Raw genomic sequence first — 22,589 nt, 5'->3', positions numbered from 1 at the left:
TCGTTACCATGGCGCCGCCGGGAGAGGGCGGGAACGAGGCCGCGGCCGGCCCCGTCTCGTGTCACGTGACCGCTCCCCCACATCGCGCTCCCGCGTCACGTGGGCTCGTCCGCCGGCTTCCGGAAGTGCGTCACGGGCTCGGGCCTGTCTCCTGAGTCGGCCCGCTCGGAACTTCGGCTCCAAACAAAACAGACCGGAGCGGCGGGCGGGGCCGTGAGTGCGGGACGGGCCGCGACCGGCCGGGCCGCGGCGGCGGCGGGGCCCAGCGGGGCGGGGAGCGGCGGCCGGGGGCGGCGCGGGGTGAGGGCAGGAGTCCGCGGCGGCGGGCAGGGCCCGGGGGCGGCGGGAGGCCGGGATGCGGCCCGGGGGCGGCGGGGCGGGAGGGGGCAGCGTGAGAGGGGCCCGAGGCGAGGCGGCTCGGGGCGGGGCAGGAGCTGCGGGCGGCGGGGTGCAGGCGGCGCAGCCTCGGGGCGCGGCGGGACGGGCCGAGCCCGGCAGCCTCAGGTGGGAGCCGCGGGGCTGGGCCGCTGCCTGTGGCCTGATGCCCTGCCTTGCGTGGGGGCACTGCCTGGGCCTGGGGCCCTCGGGCGGGTGGGCAGAAGCACCGTTCGCCGTCCCTTTCTCCTCTCCCGCCTGAGGCCGGGCAGCAGCGCAGGACAGGCTGGGGACCTGCCGCCGGCTGCTGTCTGGTCCGACTCATCTTCCCTAGAGACTTGTCAGGGCCTGGGGGGAGCTGAGCCTGCCGGGCTCCCCACGCAGCACAGCTATAAGGGCTCGCTGCTGTCGCGGTGTTTTGGGGGCACGGTGATTTCCACACGGGTTGGAAACATTATGTGTGGCAGTGTTGGGTTGGGTGCCTGCCCCGAGTGACTCTGTGCTTGTCCTGGCTCAGCCTGTGTGTCAGACGCGCTGAGAAACTTAAGTAAGAGACAAGCTTGAGTCTTGAGATTTCTGATCCCTCGGGGGACAAGGAGCAGAAGGTGACAAAAGTACTGGTGCGCACGAGGGAAGTGTTTCTGCCGGCTGTATTCGGGACATGGAGGAGCCAAAAGTCTGTGGAAGGGTGAGGCTGGGGGATAGCCAACCTCCTCCACAGCTACCCCAGTAAAGGCCTTTGCCTGCTGGGGGGGGTGCTATAGGCAAGAACCAGGGGGCCTCTTCCTGCCAACTGCTAAATGTGCCCCAAACACGGGGCACAAATTGCATCTTGTGCACCTTCTGCTGTCCTTCCCTGAGCATTTACACTAGCCTGGTCTGGCACTACCGTGGAAAGGGGCGGCCCTTTTCCCTGGCCCCTTGTTCCCGTTCCTGAGTTCTCCCTTTACTCTGGCCAGTGAAAGTGTTTGTGCAGCCCCAGCATGAACTGGGTTGGGGAAGTGCTCTAGGGTAAGACAAACTTGGCAGAAAGCAGTTTCGCTCTGGCTGGCATCTTGATCCGGTACGCGCTGCAGCCACGTGGGTGCTCGCACCGGCACAAAGGCTGGGAGAGCAGAGGGCAAGGAGACACCTCCGCTCTCAGCAGCGAGGCCAGGCTTTCCCGGCTCGGAGAAGGATTGAGTAAGGTTTTGTACGAGAGTCCAGCCCATCAGGTGCTTCTCGGAGGTACACCTGGCATCCAGCCAGGGCAGCCTTTCACCGTCTCTCCCCTGCAGCAGCTCCTACAGTGCCAACATTAGCGGTGCCAAAACCTCCATGCCCCTGCACACCTCGGGGCTGAACATCCCGCCTGGCTGCACGTTTCCTGATGGCAGAGAGGCAGAAGGTCTCGGGGGTTAGAACAGATGAATGGGAATAAATAACCTCTGCTTTGTCTGCAGTCCTCCGAAACCCCACGGTGCCTGCAGTGGCCTCAGGCTGGCATCAGTCTGGCAGCTGGAATTGGGCAGAGCCCCAGCGCTGCTCAGCTCCTGCCTGCCATTAGAAGTAACTGTCGGCAAAGTGCCTGAAGGAGCCGAGCCCTCAGTGAGGCGTGAGAGCAGTAGACTTCTCCCAGAGGAGTGACAGCAGACACACGACCCTGGCGCTCTCCCTCACCCCTTCTTGGGAGGACGATGATCCTTTCTCAGCCCTCCAGGACCTCTTTCGGAGCTTGTTGTCACCCTGCCCGGCAGTTACCCTGTGCCACCCCTTCAGAGGTACAGGAAGGAGGTGATGGAGCCTGGCGTGGCCCCGCACAAAGCAGTTGCTGCTTCTCATATCCCATTCCTCATGGGGTTTTCACCCTAGAGGCAAAAGAAATTCAGCAAAAAACACTTCCCTGCATTTGGCGAGCCCAGGTTAGCTTTCACAGTGCCAGGAAGCACCTGTAGCTGACCTGTTTCGGTGTTGGTGTGGACTGGAGCTGAGCAGTGGCGTGTGGCTGGCAGCAGCGGCCTGCCGGCGTCAGAGGCCCAGCCTTGCGAATCACAGCCAGATTTGCCGCTGCGAGGGGCCCTTCCCATTCCCTTGCAGCCAGATGCGCTGCTGTGTTCCGGGGAGATCCAGTGTGTGTAGCAGCTTGGGGATGGCACTGCTCTCCTCCCACACTCTTTCAAGCTCTCTGGGGCTGATGCTGGGCCCTGCTCAGTGTCCCTGTCTCCACGTCGTTTCAGGCCCCTCCGCCACAGGTGGCAGGAGTTGCCTGTGCCAGGCAGCCAGGCTGGACTCGGCGCTCGAGCTTTTTGCTTGGCTTCGGTGGCTCTTGGTTATGAGGGTGGGTTGACCTGAAGAGAAATGGTTTGGGCACAGCGCCTGTCGTGGGGCTGGCTTTGCCAAAGCTGAGGGCAGGCAGGACCGCTTTGCTCTCTAGGGTCCCTTGCAGTTTGTGGCTATGACTCCACCTTTGTGGCTACTTGTTGCCCCAAGTGTTTCTAGAATACAAACACCCTGGCGATGTGGGGCAGGCAGCGCAGAGCTGCCAGCGTGCTCCCTCTGACCGAGCACTTCCCTTGGAGCTGCCTCCTGCCCCCCGGCTGTGCCTGAGCAGAGCCGTGGGGTCTGTGCTCTGTACACGGGTGGGGGCAGGATGGGGTGTTCCCGAGGGCACAGCTCGCCTCCCGCTGAAGGCGGCAGACTCGGTGGAGCTGGGATAGACCAAGATGCTGTCAGGCTCAGCTCTGTGTCCTCAGACAGGAGTGGGGCCACAGGATGAGGTGTGAATCAGTGCACCAGGAGCTGCTGCAAGCTGCCGGCTCCTGGGGGTGGGCAGGATCTGTGTGGCTGGACCTGCTCCCCCACAGCAAAGCCCTGCAGATGGGTGAGCACTACCAGGGTCAGGGCGTGCAGCCGGGGCAGCGAGGGAGGAAGCTTTCCCAGCTCTCAGCTTTCACCGCCTCTGTGGAGGCACCTCGAGCAGGGCTGTTTTCAATGGGTTGTTCCAGCTCTCCTCTGTCACAGCTGTGAACACCCAGGAGCGAAACCAGAGAGTGAAACTGAGACCAGCCCTTGGGCCAGCAGCTCCCAAACCCCGTAGGGGAGCTGGTTCTGCCTGGGAGGGCATGTCTAAGGGGGCAGGGGCGAGTGCCCTGCCCGAGGAGCAGAGGTGTCCTGTTTCCAGGCCAGGCCCTGCTGGTGCTGTCTGTAAACCGGCGGGGAGATGAATATGCAAGGTGCAGTCGTGCTGGTTAAGCTCCCAGCTGGTGGGCGGAGGAGGAGGAACTCTCCTCTTGCCAGGGAGCTCCACTCTCATCTGTCATGGGAGACTGTCCTGGGCCTGCTCCTGCTTCTCCTCTTTCTTCCTTCTTAGGGCGTTACTCGCTCCCATTCCCGCCCTCTTACATGGGGCACTGTTTGACTGAAATAGCTGCTGCCCCGAGCCATGGGGAGAGCTGTCCCAGTTGACCCTGGAGGCTCAGTTTTGCAGATTGGGGCCTCCCCGTGCCCTCGCCCTTGGCTCTGCCTCTGGGTGTTGTTAGCGCTGGCAGCTCCTCTGGGACGGTGTTGCTGTAGTGGGAGCCATGAGCATGACAATTGCTTTCCAGGTTTTTAATGTGTGCCACATACAGAAGACCCCTGGTTGTATCTTGGGAGCTCTGACAAGCCCGTGCTTTTGGCAGTAAGCGTTGTAACAGCTGTGATGAGGTAGGTTTCCTCACTGAGCGCTGCGTGGGGCTTCCCATAAACACCGCAGTGAAGGTCATGTGAGGGCACCAGCCCTGGGAGGGCCCGGCACTGGGGCAGAGAGCAGATCCTGATGCTATTGTGCCTTCTCCACCCACTCCTCCTGCCACACTTGCTCTCTCCTCTTTTTAGGCCACTAGTTCCTTGCCAGAGAGTTTGACCACAGAGAGTTGCCAAGATAGCTGGGCCAGGAAGAAAACGTCGCACCCCTGACCCAGACTCCATTACCGACCCCGGTGGGCCGTTTGTGTCCTCCAAACGGCTGAAAATGTCCAGCAGCACCAATGCCCCTGGCCAGAGGAGAGTGTCTCGGGGTTTGGACGATGCCACCAACAAAAAGAAGCAGAAGGATCGAGCCAACCAGGAGAGCAAGGAAGGTGAGAGACCCTCGGCAGCGCCGTGGTGAGCAGGCCTGTGGTTTCTCAGCCCTGCAGGGTGGGAGCCTCGCAGCCATCTGCTGCAGGATAAGCAGATTTAACTAATCGCTTCCTGCAGCTGATGGTGTAACCCGTGTGATGTGGGATCCTCTTCGGCACAGTGTCCTCCCTGGACCTGTAGCCTCCTTCCTTTGGGCACTATTTAGCTGCAGCTATGTGAGGAAGGTCGGACCTGTGTCTTTGTTAACTTAAGCCTGGAGCTGGCCTCTGTGGTTGCTTCTAGACTCTGTTTTTGGCTGGGGCTGAGCTGCCCCAATCCAGAGGCAGTGGGACTGAACCCTGCGGGTGCTCTTTCAGCTGGAGGTGGTGCTGCTTCCCCATCAGTTTGCAGGGGCCAGATGCTGCAAGGAAGCAACTGGGTGCTGACAGCACCTGCCAAGTGTGGGGCCCGCAGGTGGGGCTGGTGCTTTAGCTTCTGTGTCACGGCAAAGTGTGGCTCAAGTGGAATAGTTGCTGTGGAGTAATTCCTTCTGTAGCTGCTGTGTATCCCATGATGAAAACGGTGCTTCAGGTGCAGGCTCTGGTGTGGGGCAGGGAATGCCTGTGGGCATGATGCAGGCAAGAGTTCCTGTGGCCCTGGAAAATTGCCTGATTTCTGTGCCTGCTCTGTTATGACTGTTGTAACCTCAAAATCACAGGGTGTTTTATAGGACAAGGTAAACAAGCGTTTGCTGAGGTCCATGCCGGAACGGCTGGCTGCAGTCCCCGATGTGAAACCCCACGGTGCAGAGTGTGCAGCGTTGCGCCTTCTCTCGTGTGGGAGATGTGTTGTATCTCTCCGGTAAGGCCTGACCCTCCGCACCTTCTGATGCGGGGTGCTCCTGCCTTCCTGGGGGTTGCGGTGTGGCCACGCTGCCTCTATCCCCTCTGTGCTGGGGTGGTGAGAGGCTGGAGCAGGCTGTAGATCCTCCAGACAATGCCACTGCAGCGCTTCTCACACTGCCAGCCCCACCGGCACCTTTGCACCAGTGACTGTGGTGGTCAGCAGATGTTTCCTACTGGTTTGTAGCCGATCAAGGGAGGCAGTGACAGCCCTCTGGGCACTCCAGGGTGGAGACCACAGCTCCCGTTGCCGCTGGTTCTCTGCTCCAGGACAAAGTGCTGTTGCTTTGAGCCCCTTGCCTGGCAGAGCTCGCCGCCCTGTGGGGGTGGAGCAGGCCCCGAGATGCTTCTGGCTGTTGGAGGTAGTCCTGCGGGGAGCAAGGATTAGGTGTCAGGTCAGTTTGCTTCCCCAGCCTGATCTGGAAGGAGGTTTTGGCCGTGGACATTGGCAGCTTGCACAGGAATGGGAATGTTAAAGTGCAGCTGGGCCACGTGGTTCTCTCGTTACAGCAGAATTGGTTTGAGCACGCCCAAACATCAGGTTCTCCCTGTCAGATCAAGGCAGGACTCCTCTGTACTGCTGGAGGCTGAGGGCCTGGTGCGCTGAGTCAGGGGCACACAGCCCTGTTACCACACGCTCCACACCGAGACATGCCTCAAAGCAGCGCTGTCTGCGTGGTGCAGTAATGCTGTGTTGCTCCCACTGTGGTGCTGGTTAGACTGGGATGTGGCAGTGTGGCCCAGAGCAGCTGTCCTGGGGGCTGACTTGCTGTGGTGCTACAGGCAGGGCTCCGGGGAAGGGAGAGGTGTGAGGAAGCAGAGGAGGGAAATGAGCAGCACATGCAGGATGAAAGGCCTGGACAGAGGTTCAGGGGAGAAAGAGGTGATGTGTGAAATTTTGGGCATCAGTGTGCCAGCCCATGCTCTGAGGTGACAGAATGACAGACCTGCCTGCGCTCTGCTTCTCTGCCCACCAGTGTCTCGCCCTGAGCTCGAGCAGGCTGAGACTGCCCAGGAGAAGGACTCAGAGGAGGGTAAGTCGAGGTGTGCGCCAGCTGTCAGTGCATGGCCATGGAGTGCCCTTGCCAAGGGATCTGAAACTCTCACCTTGTCATTGTGCCGTGCTCCGGCATTCAGTAGAACTAACCTGGGCGCTCCTTGCCACAGCATTTGTCTTAACAGGATGCGGCCTTCCCAGGGGCGGAGAAGGCTGCACGTGGCTGGGAAGGGCTGTCTGCAAGGAGGCGGCCGTGGGCACATGGCAGGCTGCTTCTGACTCGGGTGTCACGGTGCCACTGAGCACAGCCCTGGGATGCCTTGCAGCCAGCATCTGTCCTGCTTGTTTCTGAGCAGGGAGTCATGCTGGGCTGGGAAGATCCCAAGCTGTGTTGCCCAGCGGGCACTGTTGGCTGGTTTCTGCCTTGGTCCAGGCCTGCTTTGAGGACAGAGTAGGGCATCCTCATGCCACAGAGGGCAGAATAAACCTGATTGAAATTAAGGTGATTGGAATCACCTTTTTGCCTTGAAGACTTCAGGACACCACAGGGCCAGACCTGGAGCCTGGCAGGCACCTGATGGAGGTTCTGCCTGCAGCAGAGCGACGCTGCTGCACTGTTTTCTCCCTGGGTGCAGCGTTCTTGCCCGGCTGGCATGCCTGCCTGTGTTTCAGCCATGTTAGCATTGCTCACCTGGCAGGAGTATAGTGCTTTGGTGATTGCAGCTGGGCTGCTTGGTTTGCATATGCAAAGCAGAAGTGGCAATTTCTGATTGTGGTCAGAGTCCGCTTGAATCCCCCAGAGTAATTCTGTGGCTTCCTAGTTCCCTGGGAAAGCAGCAATTGCTTTGTAGTTGGCAGGAGCCACCTTTTCTTCCCAGCCGCTGCTGCTGCACGTGACGGGGCCGAGAGCAGTGCTGCCTTTCTGATCTCTCTGGTTCCCACTGGGATTCACCTGCCCTGCCACAACATGTGCTTTTGTTTGTGGCCTGTTTGATGAGAGCAGGTTGCGAGCGTCCCGTTTAATTGGCATGATCTGTGTCCCCTGCATTGACCTCCTTGAGCTGAGCGTGCGTTCATGCTCGTGTTCTCCAGCCACGGAGTGGGCACTGCAGGCTCATGCCCCAGCGAGTGGGTGACACTTCCCTCCCTCTTCCTAGAGCTGCTGTTGGACTGGAAGCAGAACGCTGACGAGATCATCGTCAAGCTGAACTTGGGCAGTGGAGCTCTGAAGGTGGAGGATGTGGATGCTGCTTTCACCGACACGGACTGTGTGGTCAAACTACCAGGTACGGGGAATGGAGCAACTGCTGCAGGCATTTCTCCAGCGGGGCTTGGCACAGCTCTGGGCTAGACATGGGGCTGATCCAGGCAGGCATAAAACCTTTCCTTCAGAGGCAATGCCCTGCTGTCAGCTGGCACAGCTTCAGCCAGCAGGCAGGGCTGATACGAGAGCAGTGTAAAAGAAGAAGGGTGTAGAGCTGGGGAGGGCAGGAGCTGGCCTCTGCGCCAAGTGAACAAGCGCCCACTGCTGCGCTGGTGCACGTCTGTCCCCTGCTCGCTGGGATGGCTGAGTCGGCCCTGGGTATCCCTTGGAAAAGTGACTGTGCCCCTGTGGGCAGGGAGGCCCAGGGCCTTCCCTCTGGGAAGGAGGCCAGCCAGATGTACAAAGCAAATCCAGGGAAGCTGGCATTACCCTGAAGGCTCCTGGGGTATGGTGGCAACCTGCCTGCAGCCTCCTTGGCTCTGGATGAGTGCTCCCTTGATCCTTGGGGCGGGTAAGAAGGGGCTGTGGGTTGGGTGACAGCTGCCTGGAGTGCTGCCTGAGGTGCCGGTTCCCCTCTGCTTGCAGACGGGCGCCAGTGGAGCTGTCAGTTCTACGAGGAGATTGAGAGCTCTTGCAGCAAGGTCCAGTGCAAGAAGGGCAACTTTCTACAGCTTGTGCTTCAGAAGAAGATCCCACTGCATACCTGGTCTTCGCTTCTGGTGAGGAGGGAGGATCTGCCTTTTGAGGGAGCTTACGGAGCCCAGGGGAGCTGGGGTGAGGGTTTCAGTCCCTGCTCTTGAGCTGCTCAGGGAGCGATGTGGGGCACATCCTGCAACCACATGCTGCCTGAGGGCAGTGAGACAGCTGCCTCTGTCCCAGGGAGGGGGCTGTCATCGTACCCCTGTTCCTGCCTGCCGCCAGGTTCTGGAGCAGAGCCCTAGCACGTTCTGGGAAGGGGGAAAGAGGGTGAGGTGCTGGCAAAGAGCATGAGAGGTGCTGCTGTCTGGATACCTTCTCACTGTGCTGTGCTGCTTTTCACAGAAGAGAAGGAAAGATGGATCCAAAGAGCTGGCCAAAGGGGCCGCGTGCTGGGAGAATGGCAAGGAGAAGGCTGCTTCTGCAGAGCTGGCCCCTGAAGAGCCGAGGGCTGAAGGCGCAGAGCTGCCTAGGTCCCGGAGGGACCCCTCCAACCCCAAGCGTGCTCCGGGAAGGAGCGAGGCCCTGGGAGGGAAAAGCCCAGCCAGCCCAGGGACACAGAGCGGCCCCAGCGCCAAGCGGGCAGTATACCTCAAAGTGGCTCCTGCTGAAGAGGAGCCAAATGCCAGAGTCACTGGGAGCATGGAGCCCAGCAAAGGGCACAGTGGGAGGGCAGGCAGCCGCCGCAACGGCAGAGCCAGCCAGGTCGATGCGCCCACAGCCCTCGTGGACCTCGCACCGCCACTGGAGAAGGTACCCGAGGACCCAGCCAAACGGGGCACCCCTGCTCCCTCAGCCCCCGTGCAGGGGATGCTGTTTGCACAGGGATCCATCCCTGCCAATGAGATGGGCTCCCAGGTTCCACGGGTGGTGCTGAGGGCTGGTGTGGGCCTGGCTGTGGTGGAGGAGAGGGCGACGTGAGAAACCCGCAGTCGCTGGGCTGTGGTGCTAATGGGGCCGATCCGAGCATGGGATATGTGGGGGAAGCGGGGGGTGTGGGGCTGTGGCTGCCTGGCTGGCAGAAGTCACAGCGAGTGGGCCAGGGCAGCTCAGAGGTGGCAGCGTCTGTTTTTCACCGTGTCCCTCTGTCTTGAAAGGCTGTGGTTTTGGCCAAGGAGACTGTTCCTGTGGAGATACCACCTCTTGCAGCTACCACAGAGGTATTCCCCCATCGCGTTGCCACCTGCGTGGAGAAGAGAGTCCTGCAGCCAGGCAGCCCTGCTGAGGTCTTGCGGGGCCGGGACTGCATGCCTGTCCTGGGAGAGAGCTCTAAGGCCGTCCCAGTGGCCACCCCTCCCCTGGGCAGAGACGGTGAGAAGAGGGACTGGTCCAAGGATGATGTGGCTCTGGAAGCAGCGGCTGATGGTGAGTGGCTGGAGCCCAGGGGTCAGCCTGGTCAGGAAGGTGCACCTGATCAGGACCTCTCCTGGGTCAGCCTGCAGCACTGCCTTGGCATGCAAGGAAGGTAATCTCTCTCTCCATGGCTTTCCTCTCTCAGAACCAGAGCCTTTTGTGAGCCTGACCTTTGTCAAGAATGACTCGTATGAGAAGGGCAATGACCTGGTGGTGGTGCATGTCTACGTGAAGGAGATCCACAAGGAGACATCCAAGGTGTTGTTCCGGGAGCAGGACTTCACGCTGGTGTTCCAGACGAGGTACGTGCACACCTCGGGACGGTGCCTGGCTGCTGCGGAGCTCCTGACTGTGGCTGGGCTACTTGTTTGTTCACCTCCTCTCACTCACTTCCAATTTCTTTGCAGCGACGCAAACTTCCTTCGCCTCCATCCTGGCTGTGGGCCCCACACAGTGTTCCGGTGGCAGGTGAAGCTCAGGTACGGCTCCTGTCCTTCCAGCCTGCACTGGGGCAAGGGAGCTGAGAGTGCAGAGCTGGAGCAGGAGCCAGTCCCAGCTGGCAGGTCTGTGCAGGACATACTCATTTCTGCACCTGGGGGTCTCCCTTACACCATGCTGCACTAATGCCCCAAGCCCGGGCTGCTTTGACTCAGTCTGGTGGCTCGCAGGGGAGGAAATCCCAGCGTCTCCTTGCCTGCAGTCTTCCCCCAGCTGTTCTAGAGCTCTTGGGGACAGAGCCAGACCAGCCTGTGTGCACTTTGGGTGGGATGTCCAGTTGGACATGTGGAGCCGAGCAGAATGGATATCCCAGGAAAGGGGCCCTCTATGTGCTCAGTGTGGCCAGGCTTGAAGGTTTCTGCCCTGCTTTGCCAGGGCCACCTTGGGATCGGTGCTAGCCGGGTCCCTACTACCTGGAGGCCGTGGCCCTGCCTTGCAGAGGCTTTGGCATGTCTTGAGGCTGCCAGGGGGGTCTGGGGCACCCCTGGACTTGCTGCGTGTCTTGCAGGAACCTTATTGAGCCGGACCAGTGCACATACAACTTCACGGTGTCTCGCATCGATGTCTGCCTGAAGAAACGCCAGAGCCAGCGCTGGGGGGGGCTGGAGGCTCCAGCCACACGAGGTCTGCACCCTGCCTTCTTGTCTTGCCTGCCTGCTGCACCCCAGTGGGGCATGGGCCCTCCTCACCGCCAGCAGCAGCCGGATGGTGCCAGATCCTCCGGTGCAGGGTTGTGGGGAAGGAGAGGGGCTGAGCGGGTGCAGGCAGGAGGGGTGTGGGGCAGAGCAAGCCAAGCGTTAGGGGAAAGGCACCGCTGTTCCCCTTGCTTATGGGGAAGAGGGGTAGGAGAGAGCCTGTGTGTGAGCATGGACCGAGCGGCTCAGCCCCGTCGTGGGCAGCGTGCGGTGCTGCTAACCACAGGCCCACCCTTCCCCCTTTTTAAGGTGCAGTGGGTGGTGCAAAGGTTGCCATGCCTACAGGCCCTACCCCTCTGGACAAGAACCCCCCAGGCAGTAACCAGCACCCACTGTCCAGCAAGGAGGAGGCCCGAGCCAGTGACAAAGAGAAGCCGCGTGGGGAAGATGCGGGTCTGGATGGCGTGGCAGCTCGTACGGCCCCAGAGCATGTGGCAGTGAAGCAAGAGCCGCACATCCCCTCAGTGAGTGGGGCCACATCGGGTTTGACCTGGGTGGGGGGAAAGGGGGGTCCACTTGTCCCTCTTGTGGGACCCCACCTCCTTGGTGTTGCTTTGGGGACCGGCAAACTGTTCCTGGAGGGGGAGGTGGCACTTCTCCATCGTAGCTGGCAGGACTGGGGGCAGCCATTGGCCCGTCTATCCCAGTCCTGGTGGGAGATGGTGTGGTGGCTCCAGCCCAGCCATGTCTGCGGGGTGCCTTGGGCAGTCGGGTTCCCCTGGTGTTTCCAGAGAGACCCCCCCCAAGCGCAGCACCCTTACACCCGCCTCTGCTTTGGCAGCCCAAACCAACGTGCATGGTGCCGCCGATGACACACAGCCCGGTGAGCACCGAGAGCGTGGAGGACGATGAAGATGAGGATGAGAAGAAGAAGGTGTGCCTGCCTGGCTTCACGGGGCTGGTGAACCTGGGCAACACTTGCTTCATGAACAGCGTGATCCAGTCCCTGTCCAACACCCGGGAGCTGCGTGACTACTTCCATGGTGAGCCCACGCCAGGAACCCAGCAGAGCCCTGCCGCTCAGACGGTGCAGCCAGCAGCCACCCTCGCTCTCCTGCGTCTCTTACAGATCGGTCCTTTGAGTCAGAAATCAACTACAACAACCCGCTGGGGACGGGGGGACGCCTGGCCATTGGCTTTGCCATGCTGCTGCGAGCGCTGTGGAAGGGCACGCACCATGCCTTCCAGCCCTCTAAACTGAAGGTAGGGCTGCAGGCACCAGCGCTGCGTAGGAGCTGCTGTGGGTCCCCAGCACCTCTCCGTGGGCACCTGGCTGCCCGGCTCGTGCCGCTGAGAGCTAGGTGGGGGGGGGGTGGGTGCAGCTAGGCTTTGTGCGTGGGACAGGCAGTGCTGCCGGGGGACTGCTGACCAGCCCTGACTACTGTGCTCCCCCCAGGCAATCGTGGCCAGTAAGGCCAGCCAGTTCACTGGCTATGCGCAGCACGATGCTCAGGAGTTCATGGCCTTCCTGCTCGATGGCCTGCATGAGGACCTCAACCGGATCCAGAACAAGCCCTACACAGAAACTGTTGACTCAGATGGGAGGCCCGATGAGGTGAGGAATGTCCCTCCCCAAAGCCACGGGGAGAGCAGCCCCTGGCCTGGGTGGTTTAGCGTAGTGCTGAGCCCCGTCTCCCCGCAGGTGGTAGCTGAGGAGGCCTGGCAGCGACACAAGATGAGGAACGACTCTTTCATTGTGGACCTCTTCCAGGGCCAGTACAAATCCAAGCTGGTGTGCCCAGTGTGTTCCAAGGTAGGGCAGCCCTGGAGGCTCTGTCCCTGTCCTGGCTGTGCAGCAGGCTCCTGACCCTCAGAGGGCACAGGGGAAGGCCAGATCTCAGGTCTGGGGCTGCTGCCCCGCTGATCTCAGTCACAAGCACTTCCCACAACTGAGCGTGCTCTCGTGTCTGCAGGTGTCCATCACCTTCGACCCCTTCCTGTACCTCCCCGTGCCCCTCCCGCAGAAGCAGAAGGTGCTGACTGTCTACTACTTTGCAAAGGAGCCGCACAAGAAACCCATCAAGGTAAAGGACACAATCTACTCTGGGGAGCCCTCTGTGAGGGCTCCTGGAGGTGCCCCAGGCAGCTGGTCCTGTGCTAACGGGCTAAGCCTTGTGTTAAGCAAGGGCCTCCACGCGTTGGTGTGGTGTGGTTGATGTGGCACTTTCTTCATGGCAGTTTCTCGTGAGTATCAGCAAGGAGAACTCCAGTGCTATGGAGGTACTTGACTCAGTGGCCCATAGCGTGCGTGTGAAACCAGAGAACCTGCGCCTGGCAGAGGTGAGAGTGCTCAAGCTGGGGAGCAAGCCACAGGCTGCTCTTGTAGGTGCCCCGGCTCTCGCAGCTCTGCAGGGAACGTGGCCACTGGCAGTCACTTGCCCACATTCAACATGTCCACGGGGCAGATTTTGTCCGTGGGTGGCAGTGTCGTGCACAGGGCGCTGCTGGGCAGATCCCTGCTCAGGAGGGCTGGGCCACCGCAGTGGGACAAGGGATGTCCGTCCTTCCCTGGCGGGGTGGTGAGCTGAGCCAGCATCCCTGTGGTGCTGCTGCCCCTGCAGCTCACTGTGGGGCTGAGGTCTGTGGCTTTCTCAGGAGAGGAGGTATGGGGCAGCCCTCACACGGCCCCATTCCACTGCTTTCCTGGCAGGTGATCAAAAATCGCTTCCACCGCATGTTCCTGCCATCCAACTCGCTGGATACGGTCTCCCCCACGGACCTGCTGCTCTGCTTCGAGGTGCTGTCCCCAGAGCTGGCCAAGGAGCGGGTGGTGGAGCTGCAGGTCCAGCAGGTAAGAAGGGACATTGGCACTGCCGGGAGGCACGCAGGGAGGCTGAGCCTGCAAGTGGGGCTGAGCAGGAGGGGGAGAGCTGCACACAAGGGTGACTAGCTGCAGCAAGCACAGGTGCCCGCCGAGGCTGCCTTGTCCTGCCTGGGTGCCCTTCCCTGCCCAATGGGTCCTTTCTCCTGCAGCGTCCGCAGGTGCCCAGTGGCCCCGTCGCCAAGTGTGCGGCCTGCCAGAAGAAGCAGCTGCCGGAGGATGAGAAGCTCAGGCGCTGCACGAGGTGCTATCGAGTCGGTTACTGCAATGTGTGAGTTGGCTTGATGCCTGGCAGGGAGGGAGGGTCTTTTGCCTTGAAGGGATGGATGGGAGAGCTCAGCCCACTGGGAGGAGGTGGGATAGGCTTGGCCTTTGGGAGGGAGCCAGTCTGGCTCGCAGAGCTCCCCTCCTGCCCAGCGCACCCCTCTGGCCCTGCCACGCTCCTGCCCAGGGTGGTCACGGATGCTGGGTTCAGCAGGGGCTGTATATGTTACAGGGCATGTCAGAAAACACACTGGCCAGACCACAAGGCTTTGTGCCGCCCCGAGAACATCGGTTTCCCCTTCCTCATCAGCGTGCCAGAGTCCCGCCTCACCTACACCCGCCTGGCCCAGCTGCTGGAGGGCTACGCAAGGTGAGGGTCCAGAGAAGGGGGATGCTTCTGTGCTGGAGCTGAGCTCAGCCCTGTGTCTGTCCAGCTCTGACTGCCACCTCCTTGCCCAGGTACTCAGTCAGCGTGTTCCAGCCTCCTTTCCAGCTGGGCCGGATGTCGCCGGAGCAGGGGCTGCAGCCTCTGTTGCCAGACAAGCTGGAACCCCTGGCCAAGAGCAGCTGTGCGGCAGCCACCTCTGTCCCTGAGCTGGGGGACGGGGACAGGGCTTCCAGCCTCCTGCAGGAGCCCCCGCTCTCACCAGCTGTGCCTGAGCTGCACCCGGAGCTGGGGGACACCAGCACTGTCCGAAGCAAGGTCCTGGCAGCCAGGAGTTCCCTGCTGAGCTTGGATTCGGGCTTCTCCGAGCACATGGAGTCGCAGGGCGACAGCTGTTGCGAGAAGGAGCCGTCCTATGAGAGAGCCCTCAAGCCAGAAGGTAAGAGTGCTGCGGTGCTGACCGTGTCTGTGCTAGGAGCCTGGGCAGCCCCAAGACAAAATAGGTGTGATTCTCCCTCCTTGGGGTGACCTCCCACCACAGCATCTATTCTCCCCTCGTGAGCTTGTTACGGAGGCTCTTGGGGACATACATGAGGCCCTGGGAGCCATGTTTTGGCAGTGCTGCCCCACCTGAAATGCCTGCCTGCCCACGCTCTGCCTTGCCCTAGCAGGGCCCACGGGGCAGAGCAGAGACCTGACGAGGAAAGAGGCTGGAGCGTTGTGTTGTTGTGGGAGGGGTGGGAAGGCAGGGGCTGGCAGAAGCTTCAGAGTGGGAGTGCAGAGCCCGGCACGGGCTGGGCCCCTCGGGGCTGTGAGTGCAGCATTTCCCTCGCTCTGACTCAGCTGCACGGGAGCAGCCTCTCGCGCTCGGCTGCCTGGCTGTCACGTTTCCAGACACTCGTCTCAGGATGGCAGCAATGTGCAGCGAAGGGGCAAGGCAGGCAGAGGAGCGCAGCTTGCCAGGGGCAGGCGCCTGCTAAAAATAGTCAAGGACACAGGGCACGTGGTTGTGTCCCTGCAAGGCCGTAGCATGTGAGGTGGGGGTGGGGGCACTGCAAATTCTTGGCCCCTACGCAGGGCAGACAGGCACTGCCACCACAGATCTGTCCCTGCTTGTCCACAGCTGCCATCCCTGGGTACCAACACACTCCAGACTCGCTGAGTGCCCGCGCCACGCAGTTCTACATCAACAAGATCGACGCTGCCAGCCGAGAGCACAAGCTGGAAGATAAAGGTGAGCCCAGAGCCCTAGAAAGTGCCATCTTCATCCCTCGTGGCCTCTGGCAAGGTGGTGGATCTGCCTGGCCAGGGTGCCAGAGGCTGCCTGGCACAAGGTGAACCCAGATGTGACGGTGGCCCCAGGCTGGATAGGGAAAGCTGCATCTGGCACAGGGGAGTGCAGGGCTCTGCTGCACAGAGCTGCTGCCTGGAATCTCTTCTCAGGCATGACATTCCTGCTCTCCTCAGCAAATAGACCAATTCCCTTCAACGTCCTGAATCCACAGAGGGCCTGTGATCTCTGGGTCACCTCTTGTCTGAACGGGATGCCTGCATCCAGTGCTGGTTATGTGGGCCCTGCCAAGAGGGGCTGTGCCAGCCTTGCCCGCGCTGGCTGGGGGGCTCTGCTGCCCCGGGGTGGTGAACCTGGCCGTGGGGCACTTGTCCCTTCCTGGCAGTGCTGCGCGATCACCATCTCGAGCCGGGATGGGCAAGACTGCTCCTAGCCCCAGCAAGGTGGCCTGGTGGGGCAGGTGTGTGAGGTGTGTGCCCCTTCGCAGGTGACACCCCCCTGGAGCTGACGGACGACTGCTCCCTTGCCCTGGTGTGGAAGAACAATGAGCGCCTCAAGGAGTTTGTGTTGGTGGAGTCCAAGGAGCTGGAGTGCGTGGAGGACCCAGGTTCGGCCAGCGAAGCAGCCCGGGCCGGCCACTTCACCCTGGAGCAGTGCCTCAATCTCTTCACCAAGCCCGAAGTCCTGGCCCCGGAGGAAGCGTGGTGAGGAAGGGGGCAGGGTGGGTTCCAGCCCGTGGGCCCAGGCAGCAGCGGGGGTTTCCCAGGAGCTGCCCGGGCCTGCAAGCTGTTTCTTCTGGCAGCCAGGAGCATTGGGCTGGCCTTCCCTGTGCGCTGGGGAGGGAGGCCATCAGCCAGCAGGGAGCAATGCCAGCGCTCCGCAGGACTGTGCTGGCCTGCCCGTGGCAGGGGAGGCTGAGACCTCCCGCATCCCCTCTGCCAGCCCCACATGTGGGGGACCCTTGGGGCTGGGCTGGGCTGCGAGGCCTGAGGCTCTCCCCACGCCGGTAACCAGCACACTCCTCCCCCAGGTACTGCCCCAAGTGCAAGCAGCACCGCGAGGCCTCCAAGCAGCTGATGCTGTGGCGGCTGCCCAACGTCCTCATCATCCAGCTCAAGCGCTTCTCCTTCCGCAGCTTTATTTGGAGGGACAAGATCAACGACATGGTGGACTTCCCCGTTCGGTGAGAGCCCTGGGGGATGAAGTACCTGGATTGGCGCTGCCTGTGCTGCCCCGCAGCCTGGCCTCTCCCTGCCTAACGCTGCCTGCCCCTGACTGTCCCTGTGTCTCTCCCCAGGAGCCTGGACCTGAGCAAGTTCTGCATCGGCCGGAAGGGTGAGCAGCAGCTGCCCATGTATGACCTGTACGCTGTGATCAACCACTACGGAGGCATGATTGGGGGGCACTACACAGCGTACGCCCGCCTGCCCAACGACAAGAACAGCCAGCGCAGTGACGTGGGTGAGGATCTGCCACCCTCGCCACCCCCCCCCCCCCCACTGCAGCCACGGCCTGTCTTCTTGCTTAACCCTTCCTTCCTCTCAGGCTGGCGGCTTTTTGATGACAGCACAGTCACCACCGTGGACGAGAGCCAGGTGGTAACCAGATACGCCTATGTCCTCTTCTACCGCCGGAGGAACTCTCCTGTGGAGAGACCCCTGCCAGGGCATCCCCCAGACCACCGAGCCGAGCGCACCCCCTCTGCCGAAGCTGCTGCCAGCCAGGTGAGAGTTTGTGTCCCTTTCGGCACCGTTGGAGCCACAGAACATTGAAACGTGCCCAGGTGCCCACGCACAGAGCCCAGCCCATCTCTGCCAGCACCCACAGAGCCTGGCACAGCTGCGGTTCGGTGCCTGCCCCTCTTTGACACAGAAGAGCTTGCGCCGGCTGGGTGTTGGGGCCTGTCTTGCCCTGTTCTCGCTGTGAGCTTGGGATGGTCCCTGCCCTGAGGGACCACAGGAGGGCTGGTTCCTGTCATCAGGATGGGAGTGCTGGTGGGAGGGCACCAGAGGAGGCAGGAGGGGGCCCAGCCTCGCCGAGCTCTGCACCAGAGGAGGGCTGTGAGCAGTGTAGTAGGAGCTGGCTGTGCCGGGGAGCAGCGAGAACCTGCTTCCACAGCTGCTTTCGAGGCAGGGTCAGGAACGCTTTCTGCTGGGGCCCAGCTCGGGGCCAGGCTAGGTGCAAAAAAGGCAAATGCCAGCGCTGAGCCAGAGGCCTGGCAGCCTCTGCAGGGTGCTGGAGAGAAACCTGCCAGAGCGAGCTCTGCTGCCGGGCCGCCCGGGAGGGAGGGGCGTGCCAGCCGGCAGGGCGCTTTTGGCACGCACTGTCGGGGAACGGTTGGGCCGCTCTTTGCGTGAACGTCGGACCAAAAGGCCCAGGCTGGGGCGCGGCGCAGCGCCCACCTGGCCACCCCCCCCCCGCACCCCCCCCGCATCACTGCGCTGAGCCCTTCCCTTCGCGCTCAGCACCCCCGCGGGGTCTGAGGACGATGCTCGGGCTCATCTCTGGCACGGCTGCACGCGTGTGCCCCGGGGGGCCCGTCTGGCTCGCGTAGCCCTCGGCTTGGCGCTGGTTAGGAGGCATCGTCCCGGCTCTGCCCTCTCAGTCGCCTGTCTGTGGGGTCAGGGGGTGTCCGGCACGTTGGCGTCCGCCTGCCCGGGCTGTTCCTGTCCTGGGGGGCCGTGCGTGTCCTGGAGCAGCCCCGCTCGCTGGGGGTGGCCTGAGCAACAGGAAGGCTGCGCTGCTCATCCCACGCCGGCGGTGGGAGCTTTCCAGGGCCCGGGCGGCGCTGAGGCTCACCGTATGGCCCACAGCACCGGGGTCCAGCGGGTCCCCTCGTGGCGCCGGGGCTCATCGGGCCCCTGGCAGCGCCGGATCCCCCGCGGCGATGGGGTGCATTGGATCCCGCCGGGGCTCAGTGGATCCCCGAGCGCCTCGGACCACCCGCACCCTCGCAGGCACTGGGTGCTCTGCAGAGACCTGCGTCCTGATTGGCCGCTCTGCGCGATCACCGGCACAGTGAAGGGTCGGGATGTGATTGGCTGCCTGTGGATCATCCTCCTGGAAGCTGGGCTACGATTGGCTGTCGGAGCATCCCCACCCACCAAAGCAGAGCTGTGACTGGCTGTGCTGTGACTGCGCCTCCCGCTCCTGCCGCCCCAGCTGGCTCTGGATTGGCCGTCGTCTGAAAGATCCTGTTGGGATCACAAAAGCTGGGCTGCGATTGGCCGCTGCCTGTCCCCCTTGCCACCTGGACCCACCAATGCCAGCGCATCGGCTCCACCGGGATCCGGCTGCCCGCTCTGCTGCCTGCGGTGCCACGAAGACCCTGCCCGGCAGCTGCCCACGCTCCCTCCCGCAGAGCCACCCGCCGGAGCCCGGCTGCGCCCCACGCACCGGAGACCCCGAAGAGCCGCGGGGGCGGGCGCGACCGCGACGGTGCTGCATGGGGAGGCGGGCTGGCTGGCTGGGCACGGGGCTGGGCTTGCAGGCAACCGCCTGCCCCGGGGGATGGCGAGGGGTGTTGCCCATTGTGTTCTCCAAGTGCTGACGCAGGTTTCCACATCGCAGGCTTCTCTGATCTGGCAGGAACTGGAGGCTGAAGAACAAGAGCTGCAGCTCGAGGCACCCCAAAGGCCTGCAAGAAACTCCTGGAGGCCCCGTGGCCAGAAGCGGAGTCCGGGCACCCCCCAGCACCCAGACGAAGGCTGCGTTAGATACTTTGTCCTGGCCACCACGGCCGCAATTGTGGCTCTCTTCCTGAACGTCTTCTACCCGCTCATTTACCAGACCCGCTGGAGATAGGCACGGGCGCGTGGCCAGCTGCGGGAGCAGGACCGCTGGGGCACGCGCCATCCTAGGACGCTACGCAGCAAAGACGTCAGGCGGCGGGACAGAAACCGCCAGGAAGGACTCGCCGAGGGAAGCGTGGGGCCGTCGGCTTCTGCCTGTCTGCTCTGGCAGCTCCTGTGCCAGCTGGCAGGGCTGCGTGGCCAGCCTGATGCCTTGCCAAGGCGCAGCCCAGACCCAGGAGCTCCTCTGCCCTCCCTCCCCTTTGCTGCCCGCTGGGAGCGGGGCAGACCTCGTGGCTACCTGCTGCTCAGGAAGGGACGTTGCCACTGCAGTGGGGCCGGGGCCTGGGAGCCCCCCGGGAACATCAACCGCCTCTGCTTGGCTCCCAAGAAAGAAGCAGAGACCTGCCAGGAGGCTGCAGCAAGGGCAGGATGCCCTGACACGGGTCCTGGTCCAGCCGCCTCTCCCAGCTCTGCTGCTACGGGAGCCTTGTGCTCCCCGGGGCTGGCGTGACCCATGGCTCCCCGGCCAAGCCCAGTCCCTCCTGCCGGCCTCCCGCTGAGCCTCCAGGTGCCGGCTGCCTGTGCACCGGGAGTCATGCACAGCACACCCCTGTGCTGGGGCCGAAGGGGCTTGTCACCGAGGGCTTGTGTGCTTCCCTGCTCAGCCGGAGGCTCAGGCAGCTGCTGGGGAGCCTGGGCTGCTGCCTCCCACCACCCCCCAGCACCGTGGGGCCCGGTCTCTGCCGGGGGAGCGCGGTGCAGCACCCTGTTTGTGAGGGGACCGGCTGCCCATGCCGCGGGAGAGGCGTGGGGTCGGGGAGCGCAGGTAGGATCTCAGTCTGTTAATAAAGCCAGGTTTTCCAAAGAGATGCAGCATTGCTGTCCTGTGTGATGGGACCCACACACAGGGGCAGGGAGTCTGCGCTGGAGCCGGTGACCTTCCTGTGCCTGAGGTGGCTCTCTCCGGCCCAGCTGGCATGGGGACTGTGCCCTGGGCTCCATGGGGTGCCCGGTGCACCCTGTGCAGCAGTGGGCTCAGGGGAGAGCTCTGCCTGCCAGTGCCGTGGGGCACAGGCTGGGCTCCCGCTCCCCCGCCGTGGGGTGGTAGCCCTGGTGGGGCACGTGCAGGGTGTGGGGAGCCTGGCAGGGCCGGCAGCGTGTGCTCCCGTGGGGCTGGGGCACGGGCTGCAGCTCCAGCGGTGTCTGACATTGAGACGTGTTGCCCTTGACTGAGCGTGGCTCAGACTGCTCTGGCGTGTTTGGGTGCGAGAGGTGACTTCAGAGCCCTGTGACTTCCTTTTCCGTCTCCGCTGCTGTCCCACCGGCAGTGCCCTTGGCTGGCTCGGGAAGGATGCTTGGCAGGGAAGGGACTCGCCTGCGTTTCTGGTCGGGGCTTGAGCTGGACAGCGGGGAGCCCAGGGCTCCCCCCACCTCGGTCCTACACCCCTCTTGCATGTGTGCCGTGGTGTCCTCCCTGCCAAGCGGGTCCCAGCCGGGGCCGTGCCGCGGTCATGAGGTGCCCGTCCTGGAACAGTCGCCTTATTGTCTGCGGCCCTGGGGCTCGGCAGCTTCCCCTGCTCGCCTACGGCGCTGGCCTCGTGGGGCTGAGTCAGTGCCCGGCGCCGGTGGGGTGACCTCTGCTCCTGCTGGCGCTGGCGCCCCGGGGTTGGGGCCTACAAGCCTCTGCCTGCACCTGCCTGCCCGCCCGCCCTGGAGGTGGGTGGCCGGCAGCGAGGCCCGGGCGAGGCGCTCTCGGCCCTGGAAATCCCCTCTGGTCCTGCGCTGTTCCTCAGACTCCGGCAGACGTTGGCAGCCTGCCCCGTGGCTCGCTGCTGCTGCCCGGGCTGGCTTGGGCACCCATGCCGGGGCGCGGAGCCCTGGCCACAGCAGCCCTGGGGCCACGAGTGCCGGGCTGGGGAGAGGCGGCAGCGCCGGGGCTGGGTCGAGCGTGCTGCAGCCTGGCTCTCCTCTGGCAGGCAGGTGGGGGCTGCCGCTGGGGGCCCTGGGCACGCTGCCTTCCCCCTGCCCTGCTGCGGGGGGCTGGCACCAGCTGCTGCTCTCCGGGCCACGGGGCCACACGTGTTGCGTGGGGTCCCTACCCTGAGGGGCCGTGTTCCCCCAGGCACCCCCTGGCCCCCTTGGGCGTGGGGAGAGAGAAGACAGGCGGGCAGGGTGCTGGTCTCCCTCTCGCACCCCTGGTCTCCCTCTCACGCCCACCTTCTGCTTGCAGGGACTGCCCCCGGTGCCGTTCGGATCCGGCCTGGCCCCCGAAGGAGCCCCGGCGCTGGCCGCGGAAGGCCTCCCCGAGCGCTTCGCCAGTCCCGCCGAGCGCCCGGCCCCCTCCTACAGCAGCATGGAAGAAGTCGACTAGGGTGTCGCGGGGTGCCTGCCCCGGGGGGTGCAGGCCGGGCACCGGGGGGTGGGGGTGGGGAGCGGGGGGGTCGGGGTTTGTCCTGCGCTCATTAAACTCGCTGAACTCCACTCGCCTCTGCTGCCTGCTGTCCCCTGGGACCGTCTGGTGCCTCGTGAGCCCCCCCCTCCAGGCCACCATGTCCCCCCGTGTGCTGCTGGGACCCCCAGCACCCTGCTGCCCCAGGTGCCCTCACGCCCCATGTCCCCTGGTGTGCTCTGGTACCCAGTGCACCCTACAGCTCCGTGTCCCCTGGTGTCCCCCAGTGCTCCTTGCAGCCCCGTGCGCGCCCCCCCCCAGGTCCCCTGGCACTCAGTGCACCCTGCGGCTCGCTGTCCCCGCGGGGTGCCCCTGGTGTCCCCTGGTGTGACTTGGTGCTCGCTACCCCCTGATGTCCCTCAGGGCCGGGTGTTTCTTGGTGCACCCCGCTGCTGGGTGCACCTTACGGCAGTGGGGGGGACACCCGGTGTCCCCTGATGCGCCTCGGTGCCTGGAGTCCCCTGGTGCCCGCTGCCTCTCCGTGCACCCTGCTGCCAGCCGCGCCCCGTCGCCCGGTGTCCCCCGGTGCGGTCCTGCCACCCTCGTGCCTGGTGTCCCCTGGTGTGCCCCGGTGCTAGTGTGGCGGGACTGCAAGTCCCGGTGCCGGCCGGTGTGGCGAGACTGCAAGTCCCGGTGCTCTAGTGCCCGGAGCGCGCTGTCCCGCGGCGTGCCTTATCGCCCGGTGACCCCAGTGACCGGTATCCCCCGGTGACGCCCCGTTCCCC

At 63.4% G+C, this 22,589-nt stretch overlaps 1 protein-coding gene across 9 annotated transcripts; it reads left to right on the top strand.

Annotated features, from left to right (window-relative positions):
• The first annotated feature begins 99 nt into the window (after positions 1-99).
• USP19 (ubiquitin specific peptidase 19) lies at positions 100-21,851 on the top strand. Of its 9 annotated transcripts, none has more exons than XM_072876472.1 (27): positions 100-213; positions 3,960-4,059; positions 4,231-4,475; positions 7,512-7,640; positions 8,204-8,337; positions 8,660-9,067; positions 9,412-9,679; positions 9,813-9,969; positions 10,075-10,146; positions 10,674-10,789; positions 11,110-11,324; positions 11,642-11,843; positions 11,930-12,063; positions 12,257-12,415; positions 12,503-12,613; positions 12,774-12,884; positions 13,039-13,140; positions 13,511-13,651; positions 13,834-13,952; positions 14,178-14,315; positions 14,405-14,769; positions 15,454-15,564; positions 16,109-16,325; positions 16,652-16,804; positions 16,919-17,082; positions 17,167-17,345; positions 21,646-21,851. In XM_072876472.1, exons 3-27 carry the CDS (start codon positions 4,367-4,369, stop codon positions 21,784-21,786), a joined length of 4,155 nt encoding a protein of 1,384 aa, XP_072732573.1. In that variant the 5' UTR covers positions 100-213; positions 3,960-4,059; positions 4,231-4,366; the 3' UTR covers positions 21,787-21,851. The 9 variants fall into 9 exon arrangements, with proteins under 9 accessions (XP_072732573.1, XP_072732572.1, XP_072732570.1 ...); XM_072876471.1 differs by lacking the exon at positions 21,646-21,851 and adding an exon at positions 19,192-20,282 and having other exon boundaries at positions 11,146-11,324; XM_072876469.1 differs by lacking the exon at positions 21,646-21,851 and adding an exon at positions 19,192-20,282 and having other exon boundaries at positions 11,116-11,324.
• The last annotated feature ends 738 nt before the right edge of the window (positions 21,852-22,589 follow it).

The sequence above is a fragment of the Ciconia boyciana genome, chromosome 11 (assembly GCF_034638445.1).
Source record: "Ciconia boyciana chromosome 11, ASM3463844v1, whole genome shotgun sequence".
Classification (NCBI taxonomy): Eukaryota; Metazoa; Chordata; class Aves; order Ciconiiformes; family Ciconiidae; genus Ciconia; species Ciconia boyciana.
The sequence above is the reverse complement of the archived record's forward strand: the minus strand, read 5'-3'. Positions and strand labels throughout refer to the sequence as shown.